General features: G+C 43.5%; 2 protein-coding genes across 2 annotated transcripts; one reads left to right on the forward strand and one right to left on the reverse strand.

The window, feature by feature from the left end:
- Positions 1 to 1,695: 1,695 nt before the first annotated feature.
- CCDC158 (coiled-coil domain containing 158) lies at positions 1,696 to 26,917 on the forward strand. The gene is given in 22 exon segments (XM_032110418.1): positions 1,696 to 1,704; positions 1,762 to 1,798; positions 1,801 to 1,861; positions 2,102 to 2,429; positions 2,757 to 2,833; positions 3,828 to 3,942; positions 4,589 to 4,705; positions 5,255 to 5,452; positions 6,352 to 6,834; positions 7,529 to 7,735; positions 8,472 to 8,622; positions 8,743 to 8,855; positions 9,580 to 9,738; positions 10,689 to 10,781; positions 11,285 to 11,410; positions 13,131 to 13,285; positions 14,141 to 14,208; positions 15,170 to 15,382; positions 15,819 to 15,920; positions 16,686 to 16,793; positions 17,824 to 17,944; positions 23,420 to 26,917. Coding segments are annotated over 20 exon segments (2,889 nt in total). The 3' UTR covers positions 16,763 to 16,793; positions 17,824 to 17,944; positions 23,420 to 26,917.
- STBD1 (starch binding domain 1) lies at positions 20,263 to 21,907 on the reverse strand. The gene is made up of 2 exons (XM_032110346.1): positions 21,655 to 21,907; positions 20,263 to 21,538 (listed from the first exon to the last, which is right to left on the reverse strand). The coding sequence occupies exons 1-2, from the start codon at positions 21,890 to 21,892 to the stop codon at positions 20,727 to 20,729; spliced, it is 1,050 nt and encodes a 349-aa protein (XP_031966237.1). The 5' UTR covers positions 21,893 to 21,907; the 3' UTR covers positions 20,263 to 20,726.
- Positions 26,918 to 27,520: the final 603 nt, after the last annotated feature.

A 27,520-nucleotide genomic window follows, 5' to 3' on the forward strand; every position in this document is an offset into this window, starting at 1 on the left:
ATTTTTTCCCATCTTTTATTTTTTCCCCTCTTTTTTTTTTTCCCCTCCTTTTTTTTTCCCCCCCTTTTTTTTTTCCCCACTTTTTTTTTTCCCCCCTTTTTTTTTTTCCCCTCTTTTTTTTTTCCCCTCTTTTTTTTTCCCCTCTTTTTTTTTTTCCCCTCTTTTTTTTTTTCCCCTCTTTTTTTTTTCCCCTCTTTTTTTTTTCCCCTCTTTTTTTTTTCCCCTCTTTTTTTTTTCCCCTCTTTTTTTTTTTCCCCTCTTTTTTTTTTTCCCCTCTTTTTTTTTTTCCCCTCTTTTTTTTTTTCCCCTCTTTTTTTTTTCCCCTCTTTTTTTTTTCCCCTCTTTTTTTTTTCCCCTCTTTTTTTTTTCCCCTCTTTTTTTTTTTCCCCTCTTTTTTTTTTCCCCTCTTTTTTTTTTTCCCTCTTTTTTTTTCCCCTCTTTTTTTTTCCCCTCTTTTTTTTTCCCCTCTTTTTTTTTTCCCCTCTTTTTTTTTCCCCTCTTTTTTTTTTTCCCCTCTTTTTTTTTTCCCCTCTTTTTTTTTCCCCTTTTTTTTTTTGCCCCTATTTTTTTTTCCCCTCTTTTTTTTTTCCCCTCTTTTTTTTTTTCCCCTCTTTTTTTTTCCCCTCTTTTTTTTTTCCCCTCTTTTTTTTTTCCCCTCTTTTTTTTTCCCCTCTTTTTTTTTTCCCCTCTTTTTTTTTTCCCCTCTTTTTTTTTTCCCCTCTTTTTTTTTTCCCCTCTTTTTTTTTTCCCCTCTTTTTTTTTTCCCCTCTTTTTTTTTTCCCCTCTTTTTTTTTTTCCCCTCTTTTTTTTTTCCCCTCTTTTTTTTTTTCCCCTCTTTTTTTTTTCCCCTCTTTTTTTTTTTCCCCTCTTTTTTTTTTTCCCCTCTTTTTTTTTTCCCCTCTTTTTTTTTTTCCCCTCTTTTTTTTTTTCCCCTCTTTTTTTTTTTCCCCTCTTTTTTTTTCCCCTCTTTTTTTTTTTCCCCTCTTTTTTTTTTTCCCCTCTTTTTTTTTTCCCCTCTCTTTTTTTTTCCCCTCTTTTTTTTTTCCCCTCTTTTTTTTTTCCCCTCCTTTTTTTTTTCCCCCCTTTTTTTTTTCCCCCCTTTTTTTTTTTCCCCTCTTTTTTTTTTCCCCCTTTTTTTTTTCCCCTCTTTTTTTTTCCCCTCTTTTTTTTTTCCCCTCTTTTTTTTTTTCCCTCTCTTTTTTTTTTCCCTCTCTTTTTTTTTTCCCTCTCTTTTTTTTTCCCCTCTCTTTTTTTTTCCCCTCTCTTTCCCCCCCCTCCTTTCTCATTTTATATCTAATATTTGAAAGTTTCTCCCACAGAAGGGTCATTAATAAGTTTGAAAACTGATGGCAAACTGAGATTTAATTTACTAATTCACTCAGGCTGTTGATTCAAACTAACACCACCCCCTCAGGAATGGAGCAAATAATCAATCCATTGCTTGATCAATTCCAATAAAATAAGACAGTGTGGATTGGCTCAAGTTTCCTTCCTTCTGTGCTCAAGGTTTTCTATAACCAAACTCTCCTCTTATTCTACAATTTCTCTCAGGAAGGTGGAGAAGTGCAGAAAAGGCTGCATGAAGTGAGTTGAATTTTGGGGCAGTTTCTTGAATATAGATGGGTCCTTGTCACTGCTGAGTCTTTTGATAGTTTCACCAGCACTATTTTGAGCAGCCTCTTTTTTATTTAGGTCATGTCATCAGTATTTTGGTTGGTTTCACTTGTTTGGTTTTTTGTTTGTTTGTTTTTTCTCCTTTAGACCACTGAGCTATGTGAGCAACAGGAAATCCATTTAAGCCTGACTGGCAGAGCAAACTGATGCAAATGCAGTTGGAAAGAGATGCACTTCAGGAGAGCAGGTATGAGGGCCAAGACAGATGTATCATGCAGAGTATCTGTATGAGCTTTGAGAGGCACAACAAGCTTCCTCAGAGAGCAGCTTCCCTCCAGGAATAACACTAGCACTCCTGGTTTAGAAAACACCTCATTATTTAGTTGTAAAAACCAGCAGTTAATGAACTCAAGTATTATACCTATGAGAATAGAGCTCCATGTGAATCCCATTCTCTAAATTATTTTATTTTTGTTTCCTAATTCAGACAATAGGAGTCTCAGAGCCAAGAGAATGTAAAAACACAGTTAAAAAGTACTGCTGGAGAGCTGGAAGCTGCCAGCCAGCAGCAGGACGAGGCACTGAGGGAGGCTGGCAGCCAAAATGAGCACCTGACAAAGGTGGTCCACAGCCTTGAGGAATTACTTCTGGAATCACGTGGCATCCTAATGGACTGCAAAGACAGCATGGGCAGGAAGCTCTGTGAGCATGAGGACGTGACCAGCCTGCTCATCCACAGCCTGAGCACGGCATTTCGTGATGTCTTGCGGGATTTGGACTCAGAGGTGTCACACCTCAAAGAAAAGGTGGTCCTGGTACGTGAACAAAGTCCTAATTTTCCTTCTGATGCTCTGTGTTCTGATTTTTAGGAAATATCTTCGAAAACTCCATGAGCCCCCTTCTAACCTGGCCTAGGGAAGGGGTTATGGCATAAAGAGGTGCAAATGCCACTTTGCAGTGAAGGTGGCAGGTGCTGGCACACCAGCCTTTTACAGTGGTCCCACCTTGGACTGGGTTTACTGCTGGGATTTACCACATTTCCACAGCTCAAGGTGGAACCAAAAGGGAGGAAATGACTCTTTAGAATCTGCTCTTCAGACTGCCTTTTCTTCAGGGGTGACACTGTTATCTGCTCACAATAGGTGGAAGAAGAACTTCAGTCACTGACCAAAGATTCACAGACCCGAAGAGAACTTCTGCTCCAGCAACATCAAATTAGGTACCTGTTCTCTGCTTTTTCGTTCATAAAGCGTAACCAGACACTTTTCACGTGCTCCACAGAGAATTCCTTTATGATGATGATGGTATTTGGGGTGGGGTGACCACAGGCTAGCAAATCCTCAATGTTTTTGAGGACTTCAGTAATTGTTCCATTGAGATGTTTATTTGCTCATGATTTTCTGCTGCTTTTTCCTCCCATGCTGACAATTTTCTGGTTTATTTACCAAAAATTCTATTTTGGAAGCATCTCTGCACCTTACTTTTTTAAGTATCACTTAAATGGACACGTGGAATTTGTTGGGACACCAGTTTCATCCTTAAAAGAAAAGATTGAAAGTAATTTTGGTGGTTAAATCACCTTTTTCTTGCTGGTTTCTCGAAGAGTTTTGTCCTTCCTTGTTTGAGACCTCCTAATTTTTGTCACATCCTCCACTTGAGTTATACAGTAACCCCTTCAAAATAAAAGTATCTGTAACTTGATACTTAATAACAGAACGTAGAAATTATTACATTTCTGACAAGTGAAAGAAGTTACTATTTGCCAAGATGAAATTGTTTTCTTTCGGGAAGATGACTGAGCAGCTAAGAAATGAGCTTGAGCAGGGGGTGGCAGCACTGCCTCGTAAAGCTTGACAGTGCCTGCAGCTTGGAAGAGCATCCAAAGCCTGATGGAGACAGATCATTAAGTCTGGGTTTTGATTATAGTGTAGAAAATGTTAAGAGTAACCTTAATTTGAGAGAAAGTTAGCTGCTCCTACACTCCACTCTCTGCCCTATTCTTTTGGTTTCTCAGTGCTTTTGTTTAAAGGAAGCACTTGTTGCACAGACTATGAAATGAAAGGGAAAAAACAGAAACCCCACAAAAGCACGCAATATAGAGAAGAGACAAAACCTGCATGTGTTAGGCAGGCTGAGAATGAGGAGACTGAGGCTGCTTCTTCTTTGATGGTTCTTACATTTTTTCTAATTTCTCTACTTCAAACTTTGCATAGAGAACAAGCAAGAATCCCAAATTCAGTGCATTCACATCGAGTCTGTCACCTGGAATCCACAGTTGGTCAGCTCCATTCCAAGTCAGGAGAAACCAAGAGGATCCATGAAAACAAGGTGTGTATGGATTTGCCCATTAGCACTGGTGCCAGTGAAAATGAGTATGTGAAGAGCTGAAATGTTCCAGAGACAGGAGGAAAGTCTTTTTCATGAGGGATTACTTCAGAAGAACTGTGTGGACAATAAGATAAGTTACATTATCTTAAACTTTGCACATAAGAGTATCTTTATTAAATAGCCTTGTAGGCTGGTCCATCATCTCACACGCTGGCAAAAGTTGCCTCCTTTCAGAGAAAGTGAACACCACTTGGTACAAAACGTGTTTGCCTAGAGATTTCTGAATGTAGTCATGGTGAAGGAATATTCCTCTGTGAAAAAAGGTCTTCTTTTTTTCCTAAGGTGTTGTTTTACCATTCCAGTCAGTGTTTATGGTGTGGGTAAGGAACTTCTGAAGAGCTCTGGATCAGGGTGGAAGCCAAATTACTCTCCAGAACCTCAATTAACTCTGAAACAAAACTGAGCTTAATCACTAAAAGAAGACATCACGTTTATGAGTACACCCAGGGAATAACTCTGCTTGGACAAAAGATAACATTTGTACTTCTTTCAAGTAGAACCTAGAAGAAAACTAGAAGAAATCCAATGTACTGTTTAAAATAGAATGCTTTAAGATAATTCTTCATGAATATTTGCCTTTTTCTAGGTCAAAGACCTGCAGCAGTTGCACCGAGCTCATTCTCAGGCAGCAGAAGCGGAGACAGACCAGGCACAACATGGCCAAGAATCTGGAAATCCAGATGACCAGATTCATCAACTGCTGGTAAAAACAAGTGACACTATTGAAAAAACTCTTGCTTTCTAAAAGCTTCTCCTTACTGACGGTGCTCAGATTTGCACCTTGCTTGTTTTAGTTAACTTTGAGGATTATTTCTAACTAGAAATTGGAATTAGCTGTGAAAGGCCCAAGGGCCTTTACCAATAGCAATGAGGGATATTCAGAATTAAGACTTGACTTTGTCATAAATTCAAAGCTGCAGAAACCTATGCAAATCATATTGAAGCTGAGCCACCTTCACTTTAACCTCACAGTTTAGATCTCTTTGTTGAGGAGCCTTGGTCCCTTAACACATATTTTGCAAGATTTATCTAATATTCAGGCAGTAAACAACAGCAAAAGTTATGATTAGAAGAAATGCCCTTTGGTAATTCAGTTTGGGCCACACTTTAAATTCATTTTGTTGAAATTAGTAGCTCTGAAATTTGTATGTTAGTGTTTTTAACATAATTTACATTTTAAATTATCATTAAGATAACAAAAAAAGTCCTGAATTTATTTATTCAGGAGGGAGATGACTTCAATTTCTCCTAGACTAAACTCCGTAAAAAAGAGATAGAACTAAGCCTAGAAAAAGAGCAGAACAAGCGATTTTGGGATCAGAACACAGACAAGAGCATCACCATGGAGCAGCTCAGGAGGCAGCTGGACAACAGGAACATGCAGCTGCAGAGCATGGAAAGGGCACTGAAGGAAATGAGGATGGAGTGTCGCAGACAGATGGAGTGCCAGGTTGGTGATTTTGACTATAAACCTCCAACATGACTTTTTGTACATTTCCAGAAAGTTTAATGCTACCAGATCTACCAAACAAATTGTAGAATGTGGTATTTTCAGCAGTGAGCATCTGTAAGAGTGGTTAGTAAATGAAAGGCCTTCATAATGCCTTACTTGATGCAGTATCTAATGAAAACATAATGAAGCTTGTGTTTATGAACCAGTGAGTGCTGTGTTGGAATTCCTTCTGACAGAGCAGACTCTGCCTTTACATCCTCCTTTCTTCCAAACTTCAACCCCTCAAAAGTGAGCTGTGATTAGATAACCTTCTTTGCATTATGAATAAAGATCCAGTTGATTCCTTTATCTTCTACCAGACCATGGGCATGAGCTAACTCACACATTGTTGTACATTTTCTCAATCCATTGTCTGCTGAAAACCCTCCCACCAGGAAGTTCACTCTTTCCTTCGGTTTCTACTTTGCACTATTACTGGTTTCTGAATCACAGTATTTTGTGCTTTAAATGGTGCATATTGCTGCTTGCAGAAATTAAATCAGTAATAAATTATTCATGTAATTAGTTTTTCCCCAACTTTACAGTGCAGCCAGTTGAGTTTTATCACTTGAAGTTCTTTAGCCTTAAGTGCTCTGAATTTTGTCCTAACATTGCCAGATGATTCATTTTTGTTACATCAGTGTAATATTTTTAATTTCCTGTGTTTAAAAAAAATTATATTCTACTTGGGTATTAAAAGGGAGAGAGAGGAGCCAGAGCATCCTGACCTTATTTTTCTGTACAAAAATCTGTACAGGTGTTGAAGATGTACTACAGAAGTCCAGAAATGTGCCAGGACATTCTAAAGGTGGAAGTAAACAAATCCCTTGGTTGATCCTTGTATTGTTATTCTTTAGATGGCTGCAATTGAGGAAAAAAATGAAAGCATTGGAAGACTCTCCTCTTTGACTGTGCAGCTGGAGATGACCGAGGAAGCACTCGGCAAAGTCACGGAAGCTCTTGCAGCCAAACAGAGGCATTTGGAGGCTGCTGAGCAAACAGTGTCAGATCTGGTGACCTGTCTGCAGGAGAAGGAGAGAGCCCTTGGGGCTACCAGCCAGGAAATCGGGGAGCTGTGTTCCCAGCTTGGCAGCAGGATGCAGGAGGTCCAGCATGTGAAGAGTGAAGAGGGCCGCTTACACAAGGTGCAGTTGGAGTGTGAGACGCTGAAGCTGCGTGTGTTCGAGAAGGAAAGGATCATTGAGATCTTCCAAAAGCAAATGGATAACATGACCCAGATCGTGGGCCAGCACAGTCAAACAGCTGGAGCAATGGAAGTGGAGAAATCCCAGCTGAAAAAAGAAATAAATGACTGGAAACTCAAAGCAGAAGAGCTTAAGGTGTGCAAACAGTGCTGCATTTATGTCTCTTTATGACAATAAATGTCTTCTGGTTTAAAATCTGCCTTAATGTGCTGATGCTGTGGTTTTAAACGTTAGGCAGTGCCCCTGGAATTCTAACAGCAGAGGAGGATAATATTACAGCTTTACCACAAAAAATGTGTAATTCTCTGGTGAGAAGCAGCTGCCAAAAGGCTGGTGAGAGCTGGAATGCCCTCGGTGAGATGAGTGTGCATACCAGAACAGCACCAGAAATACCAAGTGTAACTGAGAAGCAGCAGACAGGCAGCGCTCAGAATTCCAAACTGAGGACACTGGTTATTTCTCAGACAAGAAATACAGGATATGGTAGCCTTATGCATGTCAGCATCTTGAGAAGAAAAATCACTCCAGACAGGGAATTTCATCCTCTTTTGTGAGAAGGCATTTGAGTGCACATGGGGGGGCTGCTACAAGAGGATGGAAATTATGTTCATATCCTACACCTGGTAAGGTTAATTATTCTTTAAAGCCCTCAGATCCAATTCTGCTGTACCCTCTTTGCCTGGATTAGCAATTTTCACACAAGTAATTGGTCTGTTTTACTCTGGTTTTCTTTCTTGCCCCAAACTGAGATTTTAAGTAGTGGCATCCACACATCTCTGTGCTTATTTTATATAATTATATTACACATAATTGTTTTTTATGTAAGCAGAGTGCAAAGGATGAGAAAGAAGCCAGAATACGTGAAATGGAGGCCAGGCTGAGCGAGCTGGAGCTGGAAAAGGCTCAGCTGGTTAACACATGCACCGAGAAGCTCCAGGCACTGAACGATGCAGAACTGGAAAAAGATGAGCTGTGCAGGAGCTCCAGGCTGGCCAGAGGGAGCTAGCTGGCCGTGCAGGTAGGGAGCCTCAGCTCAGCTCCCACAGCTGCTAATTTGGGCTCATGTTAAAAATAAAAGAGCAGCCTGCTGGCTGACTCCAAATATGGCTGCTGGTACAGCACGAGGTTCCTGCCAGCACAGGATGGTCAGATTGTTCCAGGGAGCTGTGTCATGGCGTGGGATTCTGGCACTGAAGGGGGGAACACAATCTTTACGGCCCATCTCCCTAGGAGCAAAAATAGTTAAAACTGCCCAAGTCAGGAGATGAAAAATGCAGATCTGGTAAATCACAGAATAGGAATTTGATCCTTTTTTTCAAGAGTGATATCTAAGTACAGTGAAACTTTGTTTTGTTGTAAATTTGCTACAATGTTATTAAAAGTTGATGCTTCAACTTCGATGTTTTCACAACTAGTGTGTGGGAAACCCATCAAGATATATTATTAAAATATGTACAGGTGTATAAAATTATAAAAAATAAAATACTTTTAAAGTATATAAACATGAATATATTATTTAAAATTTACAAAAAGCAGGATCTGGATCCAAAGCAGCCACTGACATTCAAGGATATTCTCAGTTAAATCTGCACAGCAGCTGGCTAGATGCTGCTGGTCACATGCTTTGCTCTCTGCACACCCCTGAACCCTCAGAAAGTACCCCTTGGGAGCATTTCCTTTATCACAAATTGGCAGCAGATCAGTAATCTCAGTCTAGAAGAATGGTATTTTTTTGTCACTCTAACTTCAATCTTTACTTACTCTCACCAGAGACATTTGAAGATTTGAAGAGGAATTACCAGGGTGAAATCAAGGAGATGGCAAATACTGCAAATAGACTGAAAATGCAGTTGAAATCGGCCCAAGCTGAACTGAAACAGGCCAGGACTGCTCTAAAGACTGTGGAGGGATCTGATGGCAATGGTAACTACGGATTGAACTTCCCAAAAATCACACACACTTGTCGTATCAGCAAGAGAATTTTTTTAAGTATTGCAGTCATAATCCTTGTTGTTCATTGAGAATTTACCTTGTGTTTTCCAGCTCTGGAAGCTGCAGTGAGAATGCAGAAGCAGATCACAGCCAAGAGAGGACCGATAGATGCACTACAGAGCAAGATTAAATTCTTGGAAGAGGCAATGGCAAACGCAGCTAAGGTCACAAGAGCTCCATGTAAAAGTATTGCACTGCATTTAGAGAGATTTGTCTTGGGAGGAATGCGTGGGCAAAAGCACAGTCAGCCCATGAAGGACCAAAAATAGTTTCACTTGGTGTCCGTGGGAATCAACCTTCTGTGCAGAGACAGGTCTTAGTTTATGTTCATTCCTCTTGGAAGAATGAGAGCAGTTGCAATGAGAATCAGGCTCTTACGTATCAGTTCTTCCTAAAAATGTCAACTTACGCATTCTATATCCTTCTGACCCTGGTCCATGGTGCTTCCCCTCTGGATTCTGAGGCAGTTCTGGATGTAAACTCTCTCTGTCAGGGTCTGTCTATCACAATGAGTCCTTTTTCACTTTCTGTGACAAATCACTCAGTTACCAACAGCTGTAGTTTACTGAACAATCATTTCTGTCTGTTCAGTATAACCTATCCTACTTCCTCGCTGGCTTTGGATCCAGTGGATGCTGAAGCTTAAAATTCCAGTTTCAAAATGGATGAAAAATCTGAGATGTTGTTTCACTGAGACCAGTCCAATTGCACTTCCCCTTGTAAGGCCTTTCTTCCTGTTACAAAACCTTATCTTAACCTTAAGACGCAGTATCGAAGCTTCTCAAAGGGTTAGTTCAGGTATTTCAAAGATTAAAAAAAATTTACAGAAGACAAATGTCTATAATTTATACATTTTTGACTCATACTATGCCCTCATCTTAAATTCAGGAGAAGCATTATCTCAGAGGAGAAAATAGTAAACTAAGGCAAAAATTGAGCTGTATTAGAGCAGAAAATATCAGGATTGCTGGGGACCTGGAGATCCTGAGATCACAAGACAAACGGCTGAAAGAAAAACTATCTAAGATGGAGACAGCCCTTGATAAGGTAATTTAAGGAAACCCTCAGTTTCTCTACAGTCACCTGGGAAGAGAAGGGTTGGATTTAATATGTTCTTTTCACATGTGCTGTAAGATCCTCACCTGAAGAGTTTTTTATTGGTAAAAAGCTTCTATTTTCATTAAGAGAATTCTTGATTTATTCCTTAGTAGTAGCTCTGGGAAATCTAAACTGCAGGGAATTTAAAGTAAATGTATTGTACAGGCTGTAGAACCTTCTGCTGACTCTGGGCACAGCTGCTTTCTTTATTCTTCCATATGAGGGAATTTTTAAAGAGCATGGTGCTGTCTCATTCGCCTTTTAGCTTTTTTAGGTGACGTTTCTGATGCTGGCATACCTGACCCCTAAGGTTAGGTCTGGTCTGACTGGCACAGAAATCCCAGATGCCCTGCAGGTAAGCTGCTGCTGTTCCAGAAAGAAGAGTCCTCTCACGATTCCAACTTGGCAGGATGTAAATTTCTATGTGAGGTGTCATTCTCAAATTTCTTTAAAAAATGACAAAAGACTTGTGATACCTCCCGCCAAGTGTAGCATTTCTGACTTTACATCTTTGTCACTGGAAGCTTACCTTTCTTGTAGTGTATAGATATTCTCACCCCTTTCCAGAGCAAATTTTTTAAGGAAGAAAAAGTATAGTTTTGTCTCAGTTGCATCTTCTAATCCCAGAGGTGCTCAGTAGGTCTGGGACTGGCCCTGGAAGGATATTATCCCTTCTGGGACATTCTGGTGTGCGTGTTATGGCTGCCAGGGTTGTATAACCAGCTGCTTTTGTGAGCCTGTCAGCAAAGGCATCCTGCAGTATTTCTGTGCTGATAGCAGGAGATAAACACAGCATCCCTGTGTGCACCTTGTTTCTTTATCCAAGAGAGAACAGGGAAGAGAGTAATCCACAGGAAGTTAGCACAACTCACTGATAGCCTTTCTGTGCTCTGTTGCAGGCATCCCTGCAGTTTGTGGAGTGCCAGTGCATCATCCAGTGCCAGGAGCAGGAAGCCATGCGCTGCAGGCTGCAGCACACCTTGGATGTGAGAGTGAGTACTCTCCTGAGAAGCACGGGCCTAACCTTAGGTGCATTTGCTTTGGGGCCTGACTTTAGGTGTAGCACTCCTTAGTGAAAAAAACTCTGACAAGTCTGTGTTCTGGAACCCTTTTCTGTGTGGAATTCCTCAGTGCTGCGCATGTCCGTAATTCCAGGTTTTTGAAGTGCTATGTACAGTAAGGACAACAAAACAATAGACTGAGTACAATCCCTGTCTTTACTATTGAGATGAATAGAGGATGTTTTTAACTTCTGCCTTATTTATAACCAGGGACTATTCAGGCTGCAGTGAGACTACTGCTCTAAATGAATGGTACCTTGGGAACTGCAGTTTTATCATAAAAAAATATCATCAGTTTTACTGACCCACCCCAGTTTCTGGCTTTGAAAGAGGAGCAAAGTGCTATATTCAAAATACAACTCTACATAAGCAATACAAAAAGTGCTTCAGAGGAAGAATGACCAAGATGGGGAGCTTTTCTTGTTTTTCCTCAGGAGCTGCAGGGCCCAGGCTACTCCTCAGCTTCTGCTTCAGGGAAGCTGCAGCACCTTGTGCCTCTGTCCCACCTACACTCGGCTTTCCAGCCAGCTGCCCTGCACCTGCCCAGCTCTGCCCCTCAGGTGAGTGCCTGCCTCGCCATGGGAAACCAGCATGTCCCGAACAGTAAAAATAACATGGGCTTCCTACATGGGAGAGCATCTGCTCAGCAGTGCCCAAGAGCAAATTCCTAACACCAAAGATGAAATGCTTTTCTGTAGCTTCACATGTGCCTTGCAGATTTTTTTTGTCTGTGTAAAAAACAATGGGACAATTAAAAAAATCCTATAGATTGTGCTAAGAGTTTATTTTACCAAAGATGAAATGATTTTCTGTAGCTTCACATGTGCCTTGCAGATTTTTTTTGTCTGTGTAAAAAACAATGGGACAATTAAAAAATCCTATAGATTGTGCTAAGAGTTTATTTTACCTCTACCACCAATAACATTTCTGAACTATTAAATTTGAAGGTACTGATCTGTTAGCAGTTTGGTTTTCACTCTTTTTTTTTTTTTCTGTAAATCACATTTGACAGTGAAAATAGATTTGTACATAGTTCCTGATACATTTAATCATCTGCTTGATATTTAGATCTTTTTCCAAGCTGGCCATCATTGATTTTGATCTGGTTTATCCACATCATTGTTCTTCCCTTTGGTTTTGGACATCTACATTTAGATTTAAATAAAATTCTAGTGTTGTTCTCATTTTTCATGAAAGAAAATATCAACTCTAATCTCTCATTAAAAAAAAAAAGTCTTTAGCTGTTTTCTTTATAGATTTTATATAAATCTTCAGAAGTGACCTGATGTATCTCCCTGGTATTTTCATCACTTTTAACCTCAAAATCTGTAGGAGGTTACAAGTTACTGCAGGCATTTTTCAGGAGTATTTTCTGGTTTACTTCCTGATGTGGTGGCAAACATTTACATCAAGGAACAAAGGATAGTTACTTCTGTGAAATCCCTGCAGCATCAGGCACTCCCATTCTCTTTTCTCTGAGTTAATCAATTTATACTTCTGAAGATAAAGAAGGAGAAAGGACTGATTTTTAATTTAGTACCACAGTGAGGACCCAACAGGTTGCAGGAGCACTTGAATCAAAGTCTACTTTAATCTTCTTCGTTCCTGCATCATTAGTTATTGTACGAAATGAAGCAGCTCCAACGCTTGAGACAGACTCTACCTGGGTGATAGTCTGGTTTCCTAGCTGGAATGTGGGAAAGGAGAATTTGGTCTGACTCCGTATCACTTTGACCCATTATGAAGCTGAGGATTTGTTCCCCCTATAAGCCCTGCTGAAACCACTGTGTTGCCATTGAAAATTACCTTTTTTTTTTTTTTTCTTCAATGAAAATCAGGTAGCAAAATGTTTCCAACCAGTTCCATCCCCAGATGGAGCAAAGGTCAGTGGGAGCAGTGCTTTGAGCATGTCAAAGGCTGAAAAATCCAGTTTCACTGAAAGAAAGGGTTCTTTGAACCAGGCCTTTGCCTCAAGTCCTGAGCAGTAAAATGAGAATAATATTGCACTTCATCTCTGCGGTGGCTGTGGCAGTAAAGGGGTTTGTATCTGCAGACAGCTCAGCTGCTCTAGGAAGGAGTGCCTGGAAAACACCCCTAAGTGCTCCTGTGTCTCCCTTCAGCTCTATGTCTGTGCCCTCTACAGCAGTACCTGGGGTCACAGGTTAAAAGGGACAAAACAAGAGTACAGGGGGGAAAAGTATGTGCATTTGGATGAGTTGAGGTAAGAATTGACAATAGAGTGCCTTTGTAAATATTTTTAACTGAATTATTTCGTTTCAGATGCCTTCCAAGGACATTTTGAAGGAAGAACCATTGCAGGATATAAAGAGGATTCTTCAAGAATTAACAAGTTCAGACAGTGACATTTCCTCTGTGGATCTCAGCAGCAGCAATGGTGGGAGACAATCCCCCATAACAACCATAAGGAATGCAGTGTAAGAATAATAGTTTTATTTCTGTTGTGTGCTGTGTACTTATAGTGCCCTCTGAAACTGGGATCTGGCTCCTGATGTGTTTCAGGAGCAGAGTGGGACGTGGTTTTGCAAGAAGGTTGGGTTTATATGTAACCTTGAGATAATCTGGAAGCTTCCAAAGCTTCTGTTGTTTGCCAGGTTCCTCAGATGTTTTAGGTGGTAGGGAAATAGAAGGTGCCCACAACATTTGCCTTTAGTGCTTGCTTTTATTTTTGTTCAGAACTGCTTTCTTCTTTTCCTGCCATGTGTAAATATCCAAATGCAGGAAATTTTTTTTCTTGCCAAACACATGATAATGACAGTGGAGTTGAAAAATTCAATACAGCACAAATTCTGATGCTTCTAATCCAGAACTTAAGGATACTTCATAAAGGAAAATGTAATTCATGAATTTTGATTAGGATTAAATCAAAACTGCAGCTGGAGAGGCTGCTACTTGCAAGCATGGTGGAAAAGCACATTTTAGGACAGTGAGAAGTGCTTTCACTTAGCTGAGTAGCCTGCTTCTTACAGTACTCATTTGAGGTTCTGTTTCTAAGGCTTTTTTAATACAGCCCCAGTCCTGCACTTGTTTGTATTGTTTTATTCATAATGCTAAGAGCTTCCTGGGAATTATAAAACAAAGCTGTCATGTTACTTTCATCCCTCTAAGAAAGAGCTCCAAAACTATTTGCATTGTTTGCTTTTAATTTCTGTGTGTAAGACCTGGAGACTCCATATGAGAGCTTCACATTCTCACTGTGGATGCTGGCTAGCATGACCAAACTTTAGCATAATTCTTCCAGAATGCAGGTTTTGCCCTCATTTTGCTTTCAGGGGTCCTGCCTGCTCACGTCCTGCAGATCTTCAGTCCCAAGATGTTTCCCTGCTCTTTACATCCCTTGGTAAGTTTTCACTGGCAGCATTGATGTCAAACTGGAACATTACAGAATATTACAAAAAATATAGTCCCAATGCAGTATCTTTTCCTAGGAATTTACTCAAATACCTGTTAGCAGGTGCTGTTACCAAGTCTCTAGTGCACTTGCTGCAAAATCTGTATCTTGTTGCAAAGCAGCTCCCTGCAGGCTGATACCCGCACACCCAAAATGGATAACTTCCATGTTACTTGTGTAATTAGCATGAATAGCACTGTCACATTTTTGGAGCCCAAATTTAGGCTCTTGAGTTCTTTATCTGGATATTTGGATACAGATGTGCTTTTGAGAGGAATCAACAAATGCTGTTGGTTTCCTTCCAGGTACTGGATGGTCAGTACCTTTTAAACTGTGGTGACATGAATTTTGTAATCTAAACAGAAGTACAAGGATGTGGCTTTGAGAAGCAGAGTTTGAAGATATGAGTCTTAACCACCTTTTCTTTTCTTGCCCATAGATTATCCATTCTGTGAAAATTGCCTGCAGACACTGATATTGTTCCCTGTGTAGAATTTAAGCCACCGTGCTTCAGAGATAGGCTCTGTTTATTGTGAGGAGTAACTACTCTGGGTACTCTTTTTGTACCTGTGAGTATTAAAGAAAATCAGCCTTCTAGCAAACCAACTGCAGCATCCAGGGATTTTCCTAGTATCCAAAACAGCTGCAAGTAGGGCTTTTTTACATAGAAGACTGGAAGTAGTTCAGCATGGGGCGTTTGTAATGGACAGGGAGTCTTGGGTTGTGAGCAGCCATGATATTCCCTGTTTGGGAAGTAAACATCGAACAGAGAAGAGAAAAAAAGACATTTTCACATGCCAGTGACTTCAATAGGATCAAGCATGTTTGGTAAGGAGGCTTTAGTCTCCTGCTTGCAGGGGGATCCCTCCTCAGGTGTGTGCTCACTACTCTTTGCTTGGACATCTCCTAGGAAACTCACCCGTCTGCTCAGCAGCACTTTGTTACACGTCCTCCCCCAGGCAAGTCTCTCAGGAGGGCAGATACAGAGCAAGATCTCCAGTACATTTCCTCTTAACTACTCCACCTGATGACCTTGCAGCTGGCCCTGCTGCCTCACCAGAGCACAGCCCAGCCTCAGGGAAGGTTGGCTCTCTGGAGGGAGCAGTCACAGCCCCACAAATAGGTATGTCCAGTCCCATTTCCTGATCCAAAGCGCTTGGCTGGGTCTCTTCCCAGCCAGTGCCTTCACCCTGTCTCAGTTCTGTTCAAGCAGAAGGTTTATTCTGTGATAAATGAATTGTGAGTAAAGCACAGCAGCTAATTGATGTATTATGCAGTGAGAAGATAAATTCCACGCACCACTAATTTTAAGGCCTGGTCAATTGCCTTATTGAGGTTAAGAGATTGTAAGGATGCTTGACATCAATATCCACAGTAACAAATACTTGTAGTAGCTGTTGTGGTTCCTGTAACACATTTAGTAAAGTGCTGGGTTTTACTGAGAATGTTGGTGTAGATTTTATTTCCTTAGAACTTCAATTTAAAGCGAATGTTTAGGTAATTTATAATGGCCTTTTTTATTATTGTTGATGATGATATTATTATTTTTTTTCCCCTAGCTTCTCAGTCCAGGGAAACTAGTGAGCCCACACCAAAGAGTCTACAGAACAAGATGGAAAGCCTGCAAAACCTGGTGGAATCGTTACAGATAAAAAAACAAGGTGCCAGAATTTACTAGAACTATTCCTGTTTTGTTGTAAAAACACACACTCTCCAGAAACTGTTCTTGGTAGCTGGCAAAGCACGAGCTGTGCTTTTACTAGCACACACTAGTTTTACTAGCAGTACCCACTTCTCCATTATCCTGCTCCTGGGAGGGTAATTAGATTAACTCCACAATGCCCCTTAACTCTAATAAGCTTCAAGATCCTTAACATGTCAAACATGGCAGCTGCTCAGAGGTGTCCTCGTGTGCTGTCATGGCCAATTATAGGAAATTTTTAACAAGCCAATGGCACTTTCATGGAAACTGCAAGATTTCCAAAACTTTAGCTGCATGAGCTCCTGGGATGGCAGGATGCCAAATGAGATGGGATTTCTTTTCCCTGCACTTTTTTTTATTGCATATTCCAGTTTCTTCCCCTTTGCCCCTTTAAGTCTGATTGCACATATTTGGGAAATTATTATATCCCCTCATCACACAGTGCATTTGTGTCAGGGACATGCGAGTGACCTGATGTAGGTAAAACTAATCAAGTTATATAAATAAGTCAAAGGTAAGTGTTCTCGTTTTTGTTCTTTGCCACCACTAATACCCTCAGTGGTTTTTCTATATTCACATAAAGAATTGCAAACTAAAGCTGCATCTGTAAGGGTTTGGTAGGTACAGCCTAACTTGTTATGGGAGGACTTTATGAAGCTTCAGAGGCCTCAGCATTTTGAACATAAGGTGGTGTTCAGCTAATCCGTTCTTCTGCTGTTTTCAGCCACGTCACCGATGATCAGAACTCAGGAGGCAAAGACAAAGAAGTCCAAGGAAAAGGAGAGAAAGCTGTGCAAGTGAAGGCGCTGTATGCGTTAGTGATTGCATTCATGTAGGTACATTGTGTTTAGAATATGTTACGTTTTTAAGGATTAGTAATAAAAGCCCTCACAGTTTTTTAACTCTTGTTTATAGCTCTTATTTTAAATGAGCAGGAAGTACGGAGGAGTAGAAAGGGACCTTAAAAAGCATCCAGTCCCACCCCCTGCCATGAGCAGGGACACCTTCCACTACCCTGGGTTGCTCCAAGCCCTGTCCAACTTGGCCTTGGACACTTCCAGGAATGGGGCAGCCACAGTTTCTCTGGGCAACCTGTGCCAGGCCTCACCACCCTCACAGGGAAGAATTTCTCCCTATATCTAAGCTAAAGTCTTCCTCTTTAAGTTTGAATTCCATACTGTACCTACCATGATTCATTTAAGCAGAATGGGCTCATCAAACTTTAGTTCGAGTCTTGTGTGGGGAGAAGAAATTAGTGAGTTACTCCTAAGCTGTCCTCAGTTATTGCCAAGAGTATTTTAATTCAAGGAACTTTTTTAGATTTCCTGATAATTTTTTCCGCAGTTTCTGATAGTTTTCGCAACAAGCTCAGTAGAAATATTAATAAAAGCATCTCCCCTTTCCTAGGAATCGGTTGCATTGAAAATGAAAGGATTGGTTTAGATGGTTCATGTATCACAGTTTGGACTTGCCACGTGTTGGACAAATCTACCAAAATTTTCTTAAGAGGAGAGTCAGGTGTAGAGAATAAGAGCCCCTGGGAAAGGTCACCAGTAAGTGCACTCCCAGTTGTGATAAGGAGCAAAGCTAAAAAGAATTTCTGAAGCTGCCGCCCTGTCCCAAGGGCAGTGAGCAGGTGGAGGGGTCAGAGAGCCAGAGGGAAGGGAGGGACATCTGCCAACCCAAAACAGCAGCTTAACATCCTTCTGCTGGAATCCAGCAGAGTTGGGGACAGGTCTGGGCTTCCCCCCTGCCACCAGCAGCAGGCAAGGAACAGGCTCGTAGACATATGAGCTTTAGAGCAGCTGAATGCATGCTGGCCTCTGCAGCCCTGACAGCACTTGTTATTCCATGTCATGCAGGTGGATGGCACAGGAGGACTGCTAGGCCAAGCTTGCCCACAGCAAGGACACCACAGATGGCAGCCAACCCCCCAGAGAGAAAACCTAATACCAGGCCAATATGTGAAGAGACTCCGAAAGGGTGAGTTCAACTCCCAGACAGAATGTGGGATGGGCATGGGTTTTGTGAAACAAACAAGCTGCAGTGAAGGTTTTTGTAGGAGTCTTTAAAATGGTTTATGCCCCGTCCCCTCAGGCTGCTTGCACAGCTCACCATCCAGCTGCAGCATTCAACATTTTGTGCACCAAACTACTTCACAAAAAGGAATAGTTTGTGTTTCACCTAAAAGTAATCAAATTGTCTCATTTGTCCCAAGTTTGTTGTCAGGGGTATGAGCAGGTGAACTTTAGAGGTAGCTCTGTGGTTGCAGGCTTTGCCAAGCTGTGAGTGAGACAATTTGTTGTTTGCTTGGAGATCTCCTGAGCCACTGGCTGTTAGATCCATGCAGGAATGTCAACAGTAAGTTGTTTGTCACATTTAGCTTCACTGGTCTCACAGCCAGGACCTTGTAATAGACAGCTATCAGCCATTCCAGCAGCATCTTTTTCATGCAGCAAAACAACTTTGTTTAAATCTATCTTCACCTTTTAGCAAATAGATTGTTCAATAATGAGAAAACACCCCTGTCAACCTGGAGAAAATACTGATAGGTTCCTCCAGAAAAGCTGAAAGCCAGATTTCTTTCTTTCACCATACCTGAACCATTTAGTTTACATAGCATAGGTCCTGCTGGGCAAGCAGTGATGTGAATGGCATAATAATTTAGAGTTGGGTGCAGATCTTTGTAGAAACTGCAGCCAATCATTCAGCAAGATGATAGAATCATGAGGACTGTGAGTTATCTGTGGGATCAAAGCGCAGGGTGTTTAATAAAAAAAAAAATTGTTCTCAATTTGAAAGGCTTCTCAGGGTTGGTCTGTTTGACATGTTCACCATTGCATTAGAGAATCTATTCTAGCATAGGTTAAGTAGCTTTCTGGTGAATAACTTAATCTAATAGCACAGTTAATCTCCTCAGCCAAGCCTCAAATGTGTGTATAAATACGCTCAGGCAGCAGCAGCTGTGTGACAAGTGCTTTTTAAGTTGACAGTATCTCACTATTTGAAGAGCTTGCATTAGAGGGGAAGAGATTTGTAATCACCTTGAAATGAAATGTTTTGCTTTGTCTTCAGGGATTTCTGAAGTTCATCTTCTATTGCAGCTGTGTATTAGGTATAGTGGCCACTTCAGTTTATTGTTAGAAAAGACAAGTGCAAAGAATGCAACTGAGGTTGTTTTACTTGATAAAAATCAAAGTTCCAACTTGCCCGTGCAGTTGTTCCTTGGCCTTAGTCTCTCTCCCTCTTCACTGTCCCCTCAATACCCGCTCCCCCAGGACTTCCTTGAGCTATTTTGTGGCTAGGTCTGCAGGAGCAGGCAGCCCAACCCACTCTCATTGAACAGCTGGTATCAAAGTCCCAGTAAGAACATGTTCTACACTTGTTCTTTCCAGCAGCTCTAGCATTGTCCCACCACCTGGATGCCCATTAACCCACCAGATGCATGAGATCAGCCTCTGAAGCTCATCTTCCAGTCTTTCACCAAAGCCATTCTATTTCACACATTCAGACTGCTCCACCACACAGAGCAGGAAGGAATTAGCAAAGGTGTTTAGATCAGTGATGTGCTTTTTGAGGTAAATCTTCCAAATCCAAGTGCTCATTTGTATACTTGCAGATCTCCTAAAAACTCTGCTCTCCCAGACCAAGCTCACTCTAGGGAAGGGCTATTTGCAGGCCAGAGCTTGATTCAGCATTATGGAAAGAGAAGCTTGCTCAAGTGGCAGCATGTATTTGTACCCAGAAGTATGAAAAGCAGGGAAGCAGAGTAGCTTTCTGCTTCTATCATATAAAAATACCATCTGGAAGTATTCTACTTCATCTGGCTTACTAGAAGGCCACAACTTAAAATAAATTCAAACTGAAGAGCCTGGTCTAAAAAAATAATTACAAGTTTAAGCTAAGTATTTGCTAACAATACTCTGGTATTATTCCTCAGTAGGCAGAATATGCTTCCTGACTCTGTTCCAGCCAGAACCCTATTCCCTGGCCATTACAGCAGTCCAGGCTTTTTTTAAAGCCTGCTCCCACCCTGACAAAGTAATTCATTAAGCCAGGACAGTCCTTTCTGACCTTTGCTCTCCCCTCAGCAGGAGAGGAGCTGTCTGCCAAGCCTTTCATTTGAGCCGAGGTGATTGCTGGACAGTATGGGGTAGCAAAGGAACTATTTTGGGGTTCAACCTTTTGTTACTCCCAAGAGTGAGGGCCACTTCTCAGCAGTTCCTTAGCACTAAGATTTCAGGTCAAGTGGCTCACTTGGATCAAAGTTACCAAAATGAGTGAGGTCACTGGTCAACTGGTAATGAACTGTCAATCTGAAAACATTTATTGTTTACTTAATACATTACATAAATTACAACACTTAAGTTCCTGTTACAGTGTTGGTAGCCACACCTCCCAGTACGCTTCCCAAGCCCAAGCAGTCGCTACCAAGATGCATCCCATAGCCCCGCTCAAAGTAACACCAACTCAAGTCCAGGGTCCAGATCCACCTGGACAGGCAGGTGCTTGGAATGCTGCTCATGCCTTCTTAGCCTACCTTGTGTCTCTTCAGCACGCACTCGAAGTTGATTTTTCAGGTTGCCAAAAGATTTCCTAAAGGGGGAGGGCAGAGATCTGCTGCTCATGTGGTTTGATATGGGATTTCCAGAGCTCTGCACTTGAGAGGGTCTCCTAGAGAAGAAGGGGAGCCCTGCTAAGGTTTAGGGGCTCGATGATTCACCTAGGCAGGTCTGCCATTAGATCAGCAGCTTCCACCTTCCCGTTAATGGTATCCCCACCACTGATGAACAATTTGATCTTCGTGTTCAGTCACTAGGGTCCTGTTACTGCACTCTTCCCAGCGTCTGACCTTCCCATTCTCCACCAAGATAAATTTCCACTCTACTCGGGTGTCCACGGGCAGACTGATGGATTCGGACCAGAAGCCATCCTTGTCGCACTTGAGGGGGACATAGCTGTGCCACTGGCCCAGACACTCGTGGTCCCCCGTGACACCGATGAGCTGCGCGTCGGAGTGGGTGATGTAGTGCACACGGAAAGCCACGTGGATGTTCTGGAACATGGGGGGCACGGCTGCAACTCTCTTGGCTTTCGAGTCCCCATCACAGCAGTCTCCTTGTTCCCATTCTTTGCTGTCTGAGTCTTCCATGCTGCCATCCTTGCCATCCTCCCCTTCGACCAGATGCTCAGAAACAACTTCCCACTCTTCATGGTCCAAGTCCCTACTCTCAGCTGGCTGACATGGCTGCTCCTCACTTTTGTCCTTACAGTCGCCGTCAGAGGCTCTTGCCAAGTTCATCACGCACCATCCGTCACTCGCCTGTCCCACCTGGGCTACCAGTTCGCCTGCTTGGCTGCCGGCCATACCAGCTGGATGCTCCCCCGAGTCCATGACACTTTGCTTCGGGATCAGCTGCTCCAGCTCCACAGGTTCGCCCGGAACTGCACCGCTCGGGACATGGTTAAGCTCTTTCCTTGGAACAGCCGCCAGATCCTCTCCTGGCTTCGGAGGGCCGGCCGGGGCAGCAGCCGCCACCTCCCGCCGCACCGGCTCCCCGCCCGCCGCAGCATCCTCTGCAAGAGACATTTAGGGAGAACGGCAACGGGTTAAGCTGAGCGCCGGCAAACCCCAGTTCTCGCAGGCTCGGGCAGCCCGAGACACCCCGAGCATGGCCTCCCCATCCCGGTACCTGTGGCCGCCGCGCTCCCCCGCCGGGGCCCCTGTCTGCCGGCCGCCGCCTCCTCGCCGCCCGCCTCGCCGCGCCCGTCGCTGCCGCCGTACCAGAGCCAGGCGACGACGGCGGCCAGCAGCCCCACGAGCAGCGCCGGCCACAGCCCCGCGCCCAGCCAGCCCCAGCCGCGGGGCTCGGCGGGCAGCGCGGCGGCGCCGGGCGGCCGCAGCACGGGCGGGCCGCGGTCACGGGCCATGGCCGGGCGCTGCAGCAGCGGGACCCCACCGGAGCCGCCCCCCGGCGCCGCTTTAAGCCGGGCTCCGGATCGGGGGAGGAGCCGCCCCGGGCCGGGCGGGGCTGGGCTGAGCCGCGCCGTGGAGGCGGTGGGAGGAAGGGCAGGTCAGAAAAAACTCCCAAAGTCAGGGTGGAGAAAGTTTCGAGTCTTCACGCATGCACGCACCTTTTCTGCCTTCTCTCAGAATTGTTAGGGGTTGCGAGGGACTTCTGGAGATGATCTAGTCCGAGCCCTCTGCCAAGGCAGGGTCACCCAGGGCATGTTTAATTCTAGCAGTGCTGGTGGGCTTAGATGCTTCAGCAGGGGTGTGCTGACAGGGATGGATTTGCTGGTATTTTTAATGCTTGTGCTGGTAAAAATCCTGTCCTGCTCTGGTATCTTTGAGAAATGAGATGAATTCATTACTGATTTTGTAACTTCTTCATCATACTCTAATGACTACAGCTGGATTCTTTAACATGGCCCTGCTTTCCTGGCTTCTATATTATGCTCAGGAAGCTTTTTGGACTACCAGGACTTCAGAGTCCATTAGTGCAGAGGATATTTGATGTTTATTTAAATTTACCTTTATTTTACTACTCTTGAAGTGATGATGTCAGACCTTACTTCAAAACTGAGAGGTTATACAGATAAGTCTTACTAGAAACCTGAGAAATTTAGTAAATGCACATTGGGGCTTTGTATTTTGAATTGGCAGTTCTGGAGTGACAAACTGTGAAAATGTTTATAACACCAAAGATTAACACCAGGGAAGGAGCGAGGGGAGGCAGTTCCACTCGGTTCTGATTGCTGCCTGTTTTTAATCCATTCTCTTTATCTGACCAAAGGTGTGCTCATGACTGGATCTCTAAAGCCCACTGATGAGATTTTGCCCACTATCTCATTAGAAAAGAGAATGGCTAAGTGGATGTCCCAATAAGTCTATTTCCAGTGTGTGAACTTCTTAATCTTTCCGTGTCAGAGCAGCTCTCCCTCAGCTTACCGGGACAGTAAATGTCAATCGAATTTATAGAAGCACAAGTGTGCAGCCTCCATGGGGCAGCTCCCTGGCTGACGTGGAGGAGGGTGGCAGTGCAGAGACACAGAATTCATGATCTAAATGTCTTCCCTTTCTTTGCTTACCACAGTAGCTGAGGAACCATCTCCTCCAGCAAAGTGCTGAGCTGGTGCTTAAGTCAAAATATCTATTTTGGTACTTGGCTGTCTGACATGTGTCCTGGCATGAGCTAAACGTGCACTGCTCACATCTCCTGCTCAGTGACACAGGGGAAGGAAAGACCTGAGCAGGCAGGATGTGCCTGGGCACTTTCTCAGTGACTGAGGGCTTGGGTGCATTCTCTTTTAGCTCTGTCAGTGCTTCAAGGTGCAGCTCAGCCTTGCTGCTTAAAACAGACCCTTGGCTGTAATGAGCTGTGCTAGCTACCGAAACTTTGCAGAGTAGGTGGTATTTTTGCAGTTTACTTACATTCCTTTTTTCCTTCAAAACAGAGCCAGTTCCCTGCTCTGTGCCTGTGCACCACCTTGCTGAGCTGGGATTGCCAGTTAGGGCACCTACACACTGCTGTTCTGTAAGTACTATGTGCACACTGCCATTTAAACTCCCCAGTCACTCCCTGGAGCAGAGCAGACACAACCCATTAATTATTGTAGCATTACACTAAAAGGGCAGCCTTCTGCCTGCCCTCAGCACAGATGGAGGGGTAGTGTTTGGAGCTGCTAACCCCACATTTCTTTCCTTAAGCATATTTGATAAAACAGCTTAGGAAGGAAGAGACATCAAGCAAACACAGCCTAGCAGAGACTATTGCAGGAATCCTTAAGGAAGACTTTATTTTGAAGATACAGGAATGCACAGCATGAAAGGCAGGGTGCTGCTTTAATGAGTAGAGCAGAGGTCTCCCCTGCTTCTGTTCATCTCCATGCTCATTCAGGCCTCTTCTGGTGCCAGACTTTTTCATCCAGTACCTGCAGAAGAAACTAAAGCAAAGCACCCCAATTGCTTTGAGTGCTCAGGGTGACTGTTGTTAGCACAAATCTATTTGGATCATTAGAAAAAGAGGAAGTCACAAAGTTTGTGACAAAGACACAAGCTTGCTGCACAGCCAGGCAGGGAAAGACAGCTCAGTAAGCCACTTTCCCAGATGAGTCCTGCATAGTCCCCAGAGGACCTTTCCCTTTCAGAGGCAGCGTGGATTTGTGTGGATGTAGTGAGTGGTACTCGTGCCTGTAACAGTGATTGCCTCTTCAGGCAGCAGCTGAGTTGTTTGCTTTGCAACTCCTCTTAGGATGCCTAGAATTTATTTGCTATCTCCTGTTTTTTTGAAACAAGGGTCTGGGTGAATACTAAGGTGAAACTCCCGAATTGGTGATCGCTTACCAGGTGTTAGAAGCACGGATGGTGCACAGAGGGGAACTGAGAAGGGTCACTGAGGGCTGAGGTTCCTGTTCTGAAGCAAATGCACGGACCATTGTGGACAGTAACATCCCTTTGGAGGCTTTGGTTCCTTCTCCTCTAGGAATTCTTGAAGTGCTCACATCCTGTAGAACTTGGAGACCTCTGTCTCCTAAGAGGATTTCCAAAGCAGATAAACAGAAATGCTCCAAACCGTAACTGAGATTTTTTTTTTAAAGCTTTCATCAGAACCAAGCAAGGTGTCTTTACAATAAAGGGACAAGGAAACAAATTCTTCAAGTCTCAGGGACGCAATTCTGTTTCTAATTAATTCAGGACTTCAGTTTGTTCTCACAGTCATTCCTGATGTGGCGTTAGTTTGGAGAGCAGTGTTCTGTGAGCAAGGCTCCATTGCACCATTGTTTGCTCAGCAAGTGGGAGAGCATTGGAAAAGTGGGAGAGTATTTGGAAAAGCCACACGTGACTTTGCTGAATTCCCAGCTGGCTGGCCCAAGATCAGGAGCCTCAAGCCTCATGCCTTTGCATATTGCAGAACCAAAACCAAAACAGGAGGGCAGATATTTACTCTCCCAGCTCTGTGGCCAAGGCAGCAGCCAGAGCTGTTGTTGGGAAGCGCTGGCCCATGGGCAGAGTGTCTCAGAGGAACTCTGTTATTCCTTCAGCTGTGCCATCTAGTGTGGTGACGGGGAATCTCCAGTGAGAAATGCTGTGCTTGGTGCAACCCATGTGCTCCTGTCCCGCTGTGCTGGCTCTGACAGAGGCAGCTGGGGGTGTATTTAGGGAGCTCCTGTGAGCCTGGCCACTGTCTCATCCCCGGGAGAGAATGCTTTTAAAGCCTTGTGTGTGTACGGTGCTTCCTGCAGTTCTGCGACAGAACAAAATGGAAACGTGAGTAAGTAAGAAATACAAATCCGGGAGCCCTGTTACTCCCTGTGGGTGTGCTGTGGGGGCAGCTGGAAGTGCCACAGGCAGCTCTATTGCTGCTGGTGCTGCAGCAATGTGCTTTGGGAGTTACCCCTTGCAGCTACTGCACGGTATAACCATGTTCAGCACCACTGATCCTTTCAGTGTGAAGAATTCCTATTCTAGTTTAACTGGAAATGGTCAGGTGTTAAAAGGAGATGGGAAATGGAACAATGTCACATCCCCTTTTCCTGTCTTAACCCTAACCCACAGAGCTTTGGCTAAAGTAGCCTCCCTAGGAGCCAGGTTAAAATCTAAAATTCAGGACTCCGATGCCCTGGAGATTTTCCAGGTATTTGTTTGACACTTTCTGTGTTGGATCCCCACCCAAGCACGTAGAAAAATGGGAAGGGCAAAGTATTCATGCACTTTGGAGGAAACCGTGACCCTGACTGGCATTCTGCCCCGTCCCTCTCCCATATTATTTGGAGTATCTCAGCTGTGAACACTGGACACTCTTGTGCAACAATGCACAGCAGTCAGCAGGTGGCACAGGAGGAGTATGGCTGGCAGGAAAAGCGCTTCCTCCCAAACAGAGAGATGCTTACTCTCAGTTGCTGTTAACTTCTTGAAGAGTGGTTGGTTAGTAATGAGGACACCCCAGATCCAGACCTGCTTTCCATTATCAGCCATTAAAATCTGGAAGGCAGCTAAAAGGGACCTCAGGAGTCCACTTGAGGCCTGGTATCATTCTTCTTTAAGAACAGTGACCTAGCCTGGACAGAGATGTCACCTCCCAAGGTCTTACCCAGGCTGAGAAGCACAGAGCGCACAGGTTTTCCATGTATTTTTAAGGACACAGGTTGTGATTCTGAGTTTGCTCTGCTGTTTTTTCCATATTAGAATGCATTTCATCCTTGTTTAGCTGACTCAAAACATCTAAGAGGTGTGATGCCATTCTTTCCCACCTACCCATAGTCATCTGACTTGGAATTCCTTCTTGGGTTTGAGGTAGAGCTTACTGCTTGCCCTGCCTCTCTCTTACTGCATTTCCTGTGCTTTCTCTGGACTTCTGTACTGTGACAGTAGTGTCAATGACAACTTTCCCTATATCCCTTTTCCTCCTAGATTTGTTTCCCATGAGCCATTATTTGCCAGCTTTTTCAGTTTATTAGTCACTCTGTGCAAGTCACACTTTCTATTTTGTTGTTCTTCATTCTCCATTTCCCCAGCTGGTACAGCTGCATTCCAGGTGCCCTTTCATGGTTGGTGCCCGTTGCTTTTTACCTCCTCCCAGGCATAAACCAATGTATAACATATTTGGCTAAATTGTCTCAAGCTCATCTCAGACTTCACTGAAGTTGTGGTACTCAGCAGCTCTTAGAAATTGAACCGTAAATGAGATTTTCCAGCAAAATCCTGCTGACAGCCTCTCTTGGTTGTCTCACATCCTGGAGACATCATGCTTTGACTTCCATGTGGATTCTTTATGTTGTCAGGCTCATAGGAAAATGCAGAATAAAAGACAGGTGAAGCGTGGTATAATTTCACACTCAGGCCAAACCTTTTTAGAAATTCTGAATATGTGTGTTGATGCCCCCATATTGTAGATGCTGCTTTCCTAAAAGCTGCAAGAAAATGGTATTGTTTTATAAATCACATGATTTAATTCCAAGGGAGGTGGGGGGGAGGGTTGTGTTGTTTTCTGTGTTGCCTGGCTGTTTACCATGTGGGGACCCTTGGGAAAGGATTCTCCCAAATGGTCAGTAAGCTGTGATGGTAGTGCTTATCTTCATGACCTGAAGTTTGATTACAGGTCTGGCATCACAGAGTTGCAGGGAGGTGCCTTCACTGGTGGTACATGTTTTTCCTTCCTGAAATAAAAAGCCAGGGATATAAAATGAGGCAGCAGCAGGAATCTCAGGAATCTTTCATGTGCTTTGAAGGGCAGTTTTGCTGCCATCAAATCTGCGCGTCCTGTTCTGACTGTTCCCGCGAGTTCCTGTTTCCCGGGTTAAGTGTGTGAGGGGGGATGTCACTAGTCACTTAGTCATGTGCTGCTTGGGTCTGATGACAGGAGAAAGCAGAAAGTCCTTTCCCACACAGTCTTGTCAGAGGGCAGGGCGAGCCCTGAGCCAGCACCCCCAGTCACATGCTAGAACCATGGCGGGGGCACTTTTTTGCTTCCCCAAAGTGTTCCCCTTGGTGCCACGGGACACTGCTGACCTACACAAGGTATTGCAGACTGTGCTGAAGCCTAATGGCTCCCATGC

The sequence above is a fragment of the Corvus moneduloides genome, chromosome 5 (assembly GCF_009650955.1).
Source record: "Corvus moneduloides isolate bCorMon1 chromosome 5, bCorMon1.pri, whole genome shotgun sequence".
Classification (NCBI taxonomy): domain Eukaryota; kingdom Metazoa; phylum Chordata; class Aves; order Passeriformes; family Corvidae; genus Corvus; species Corvus moneduloides.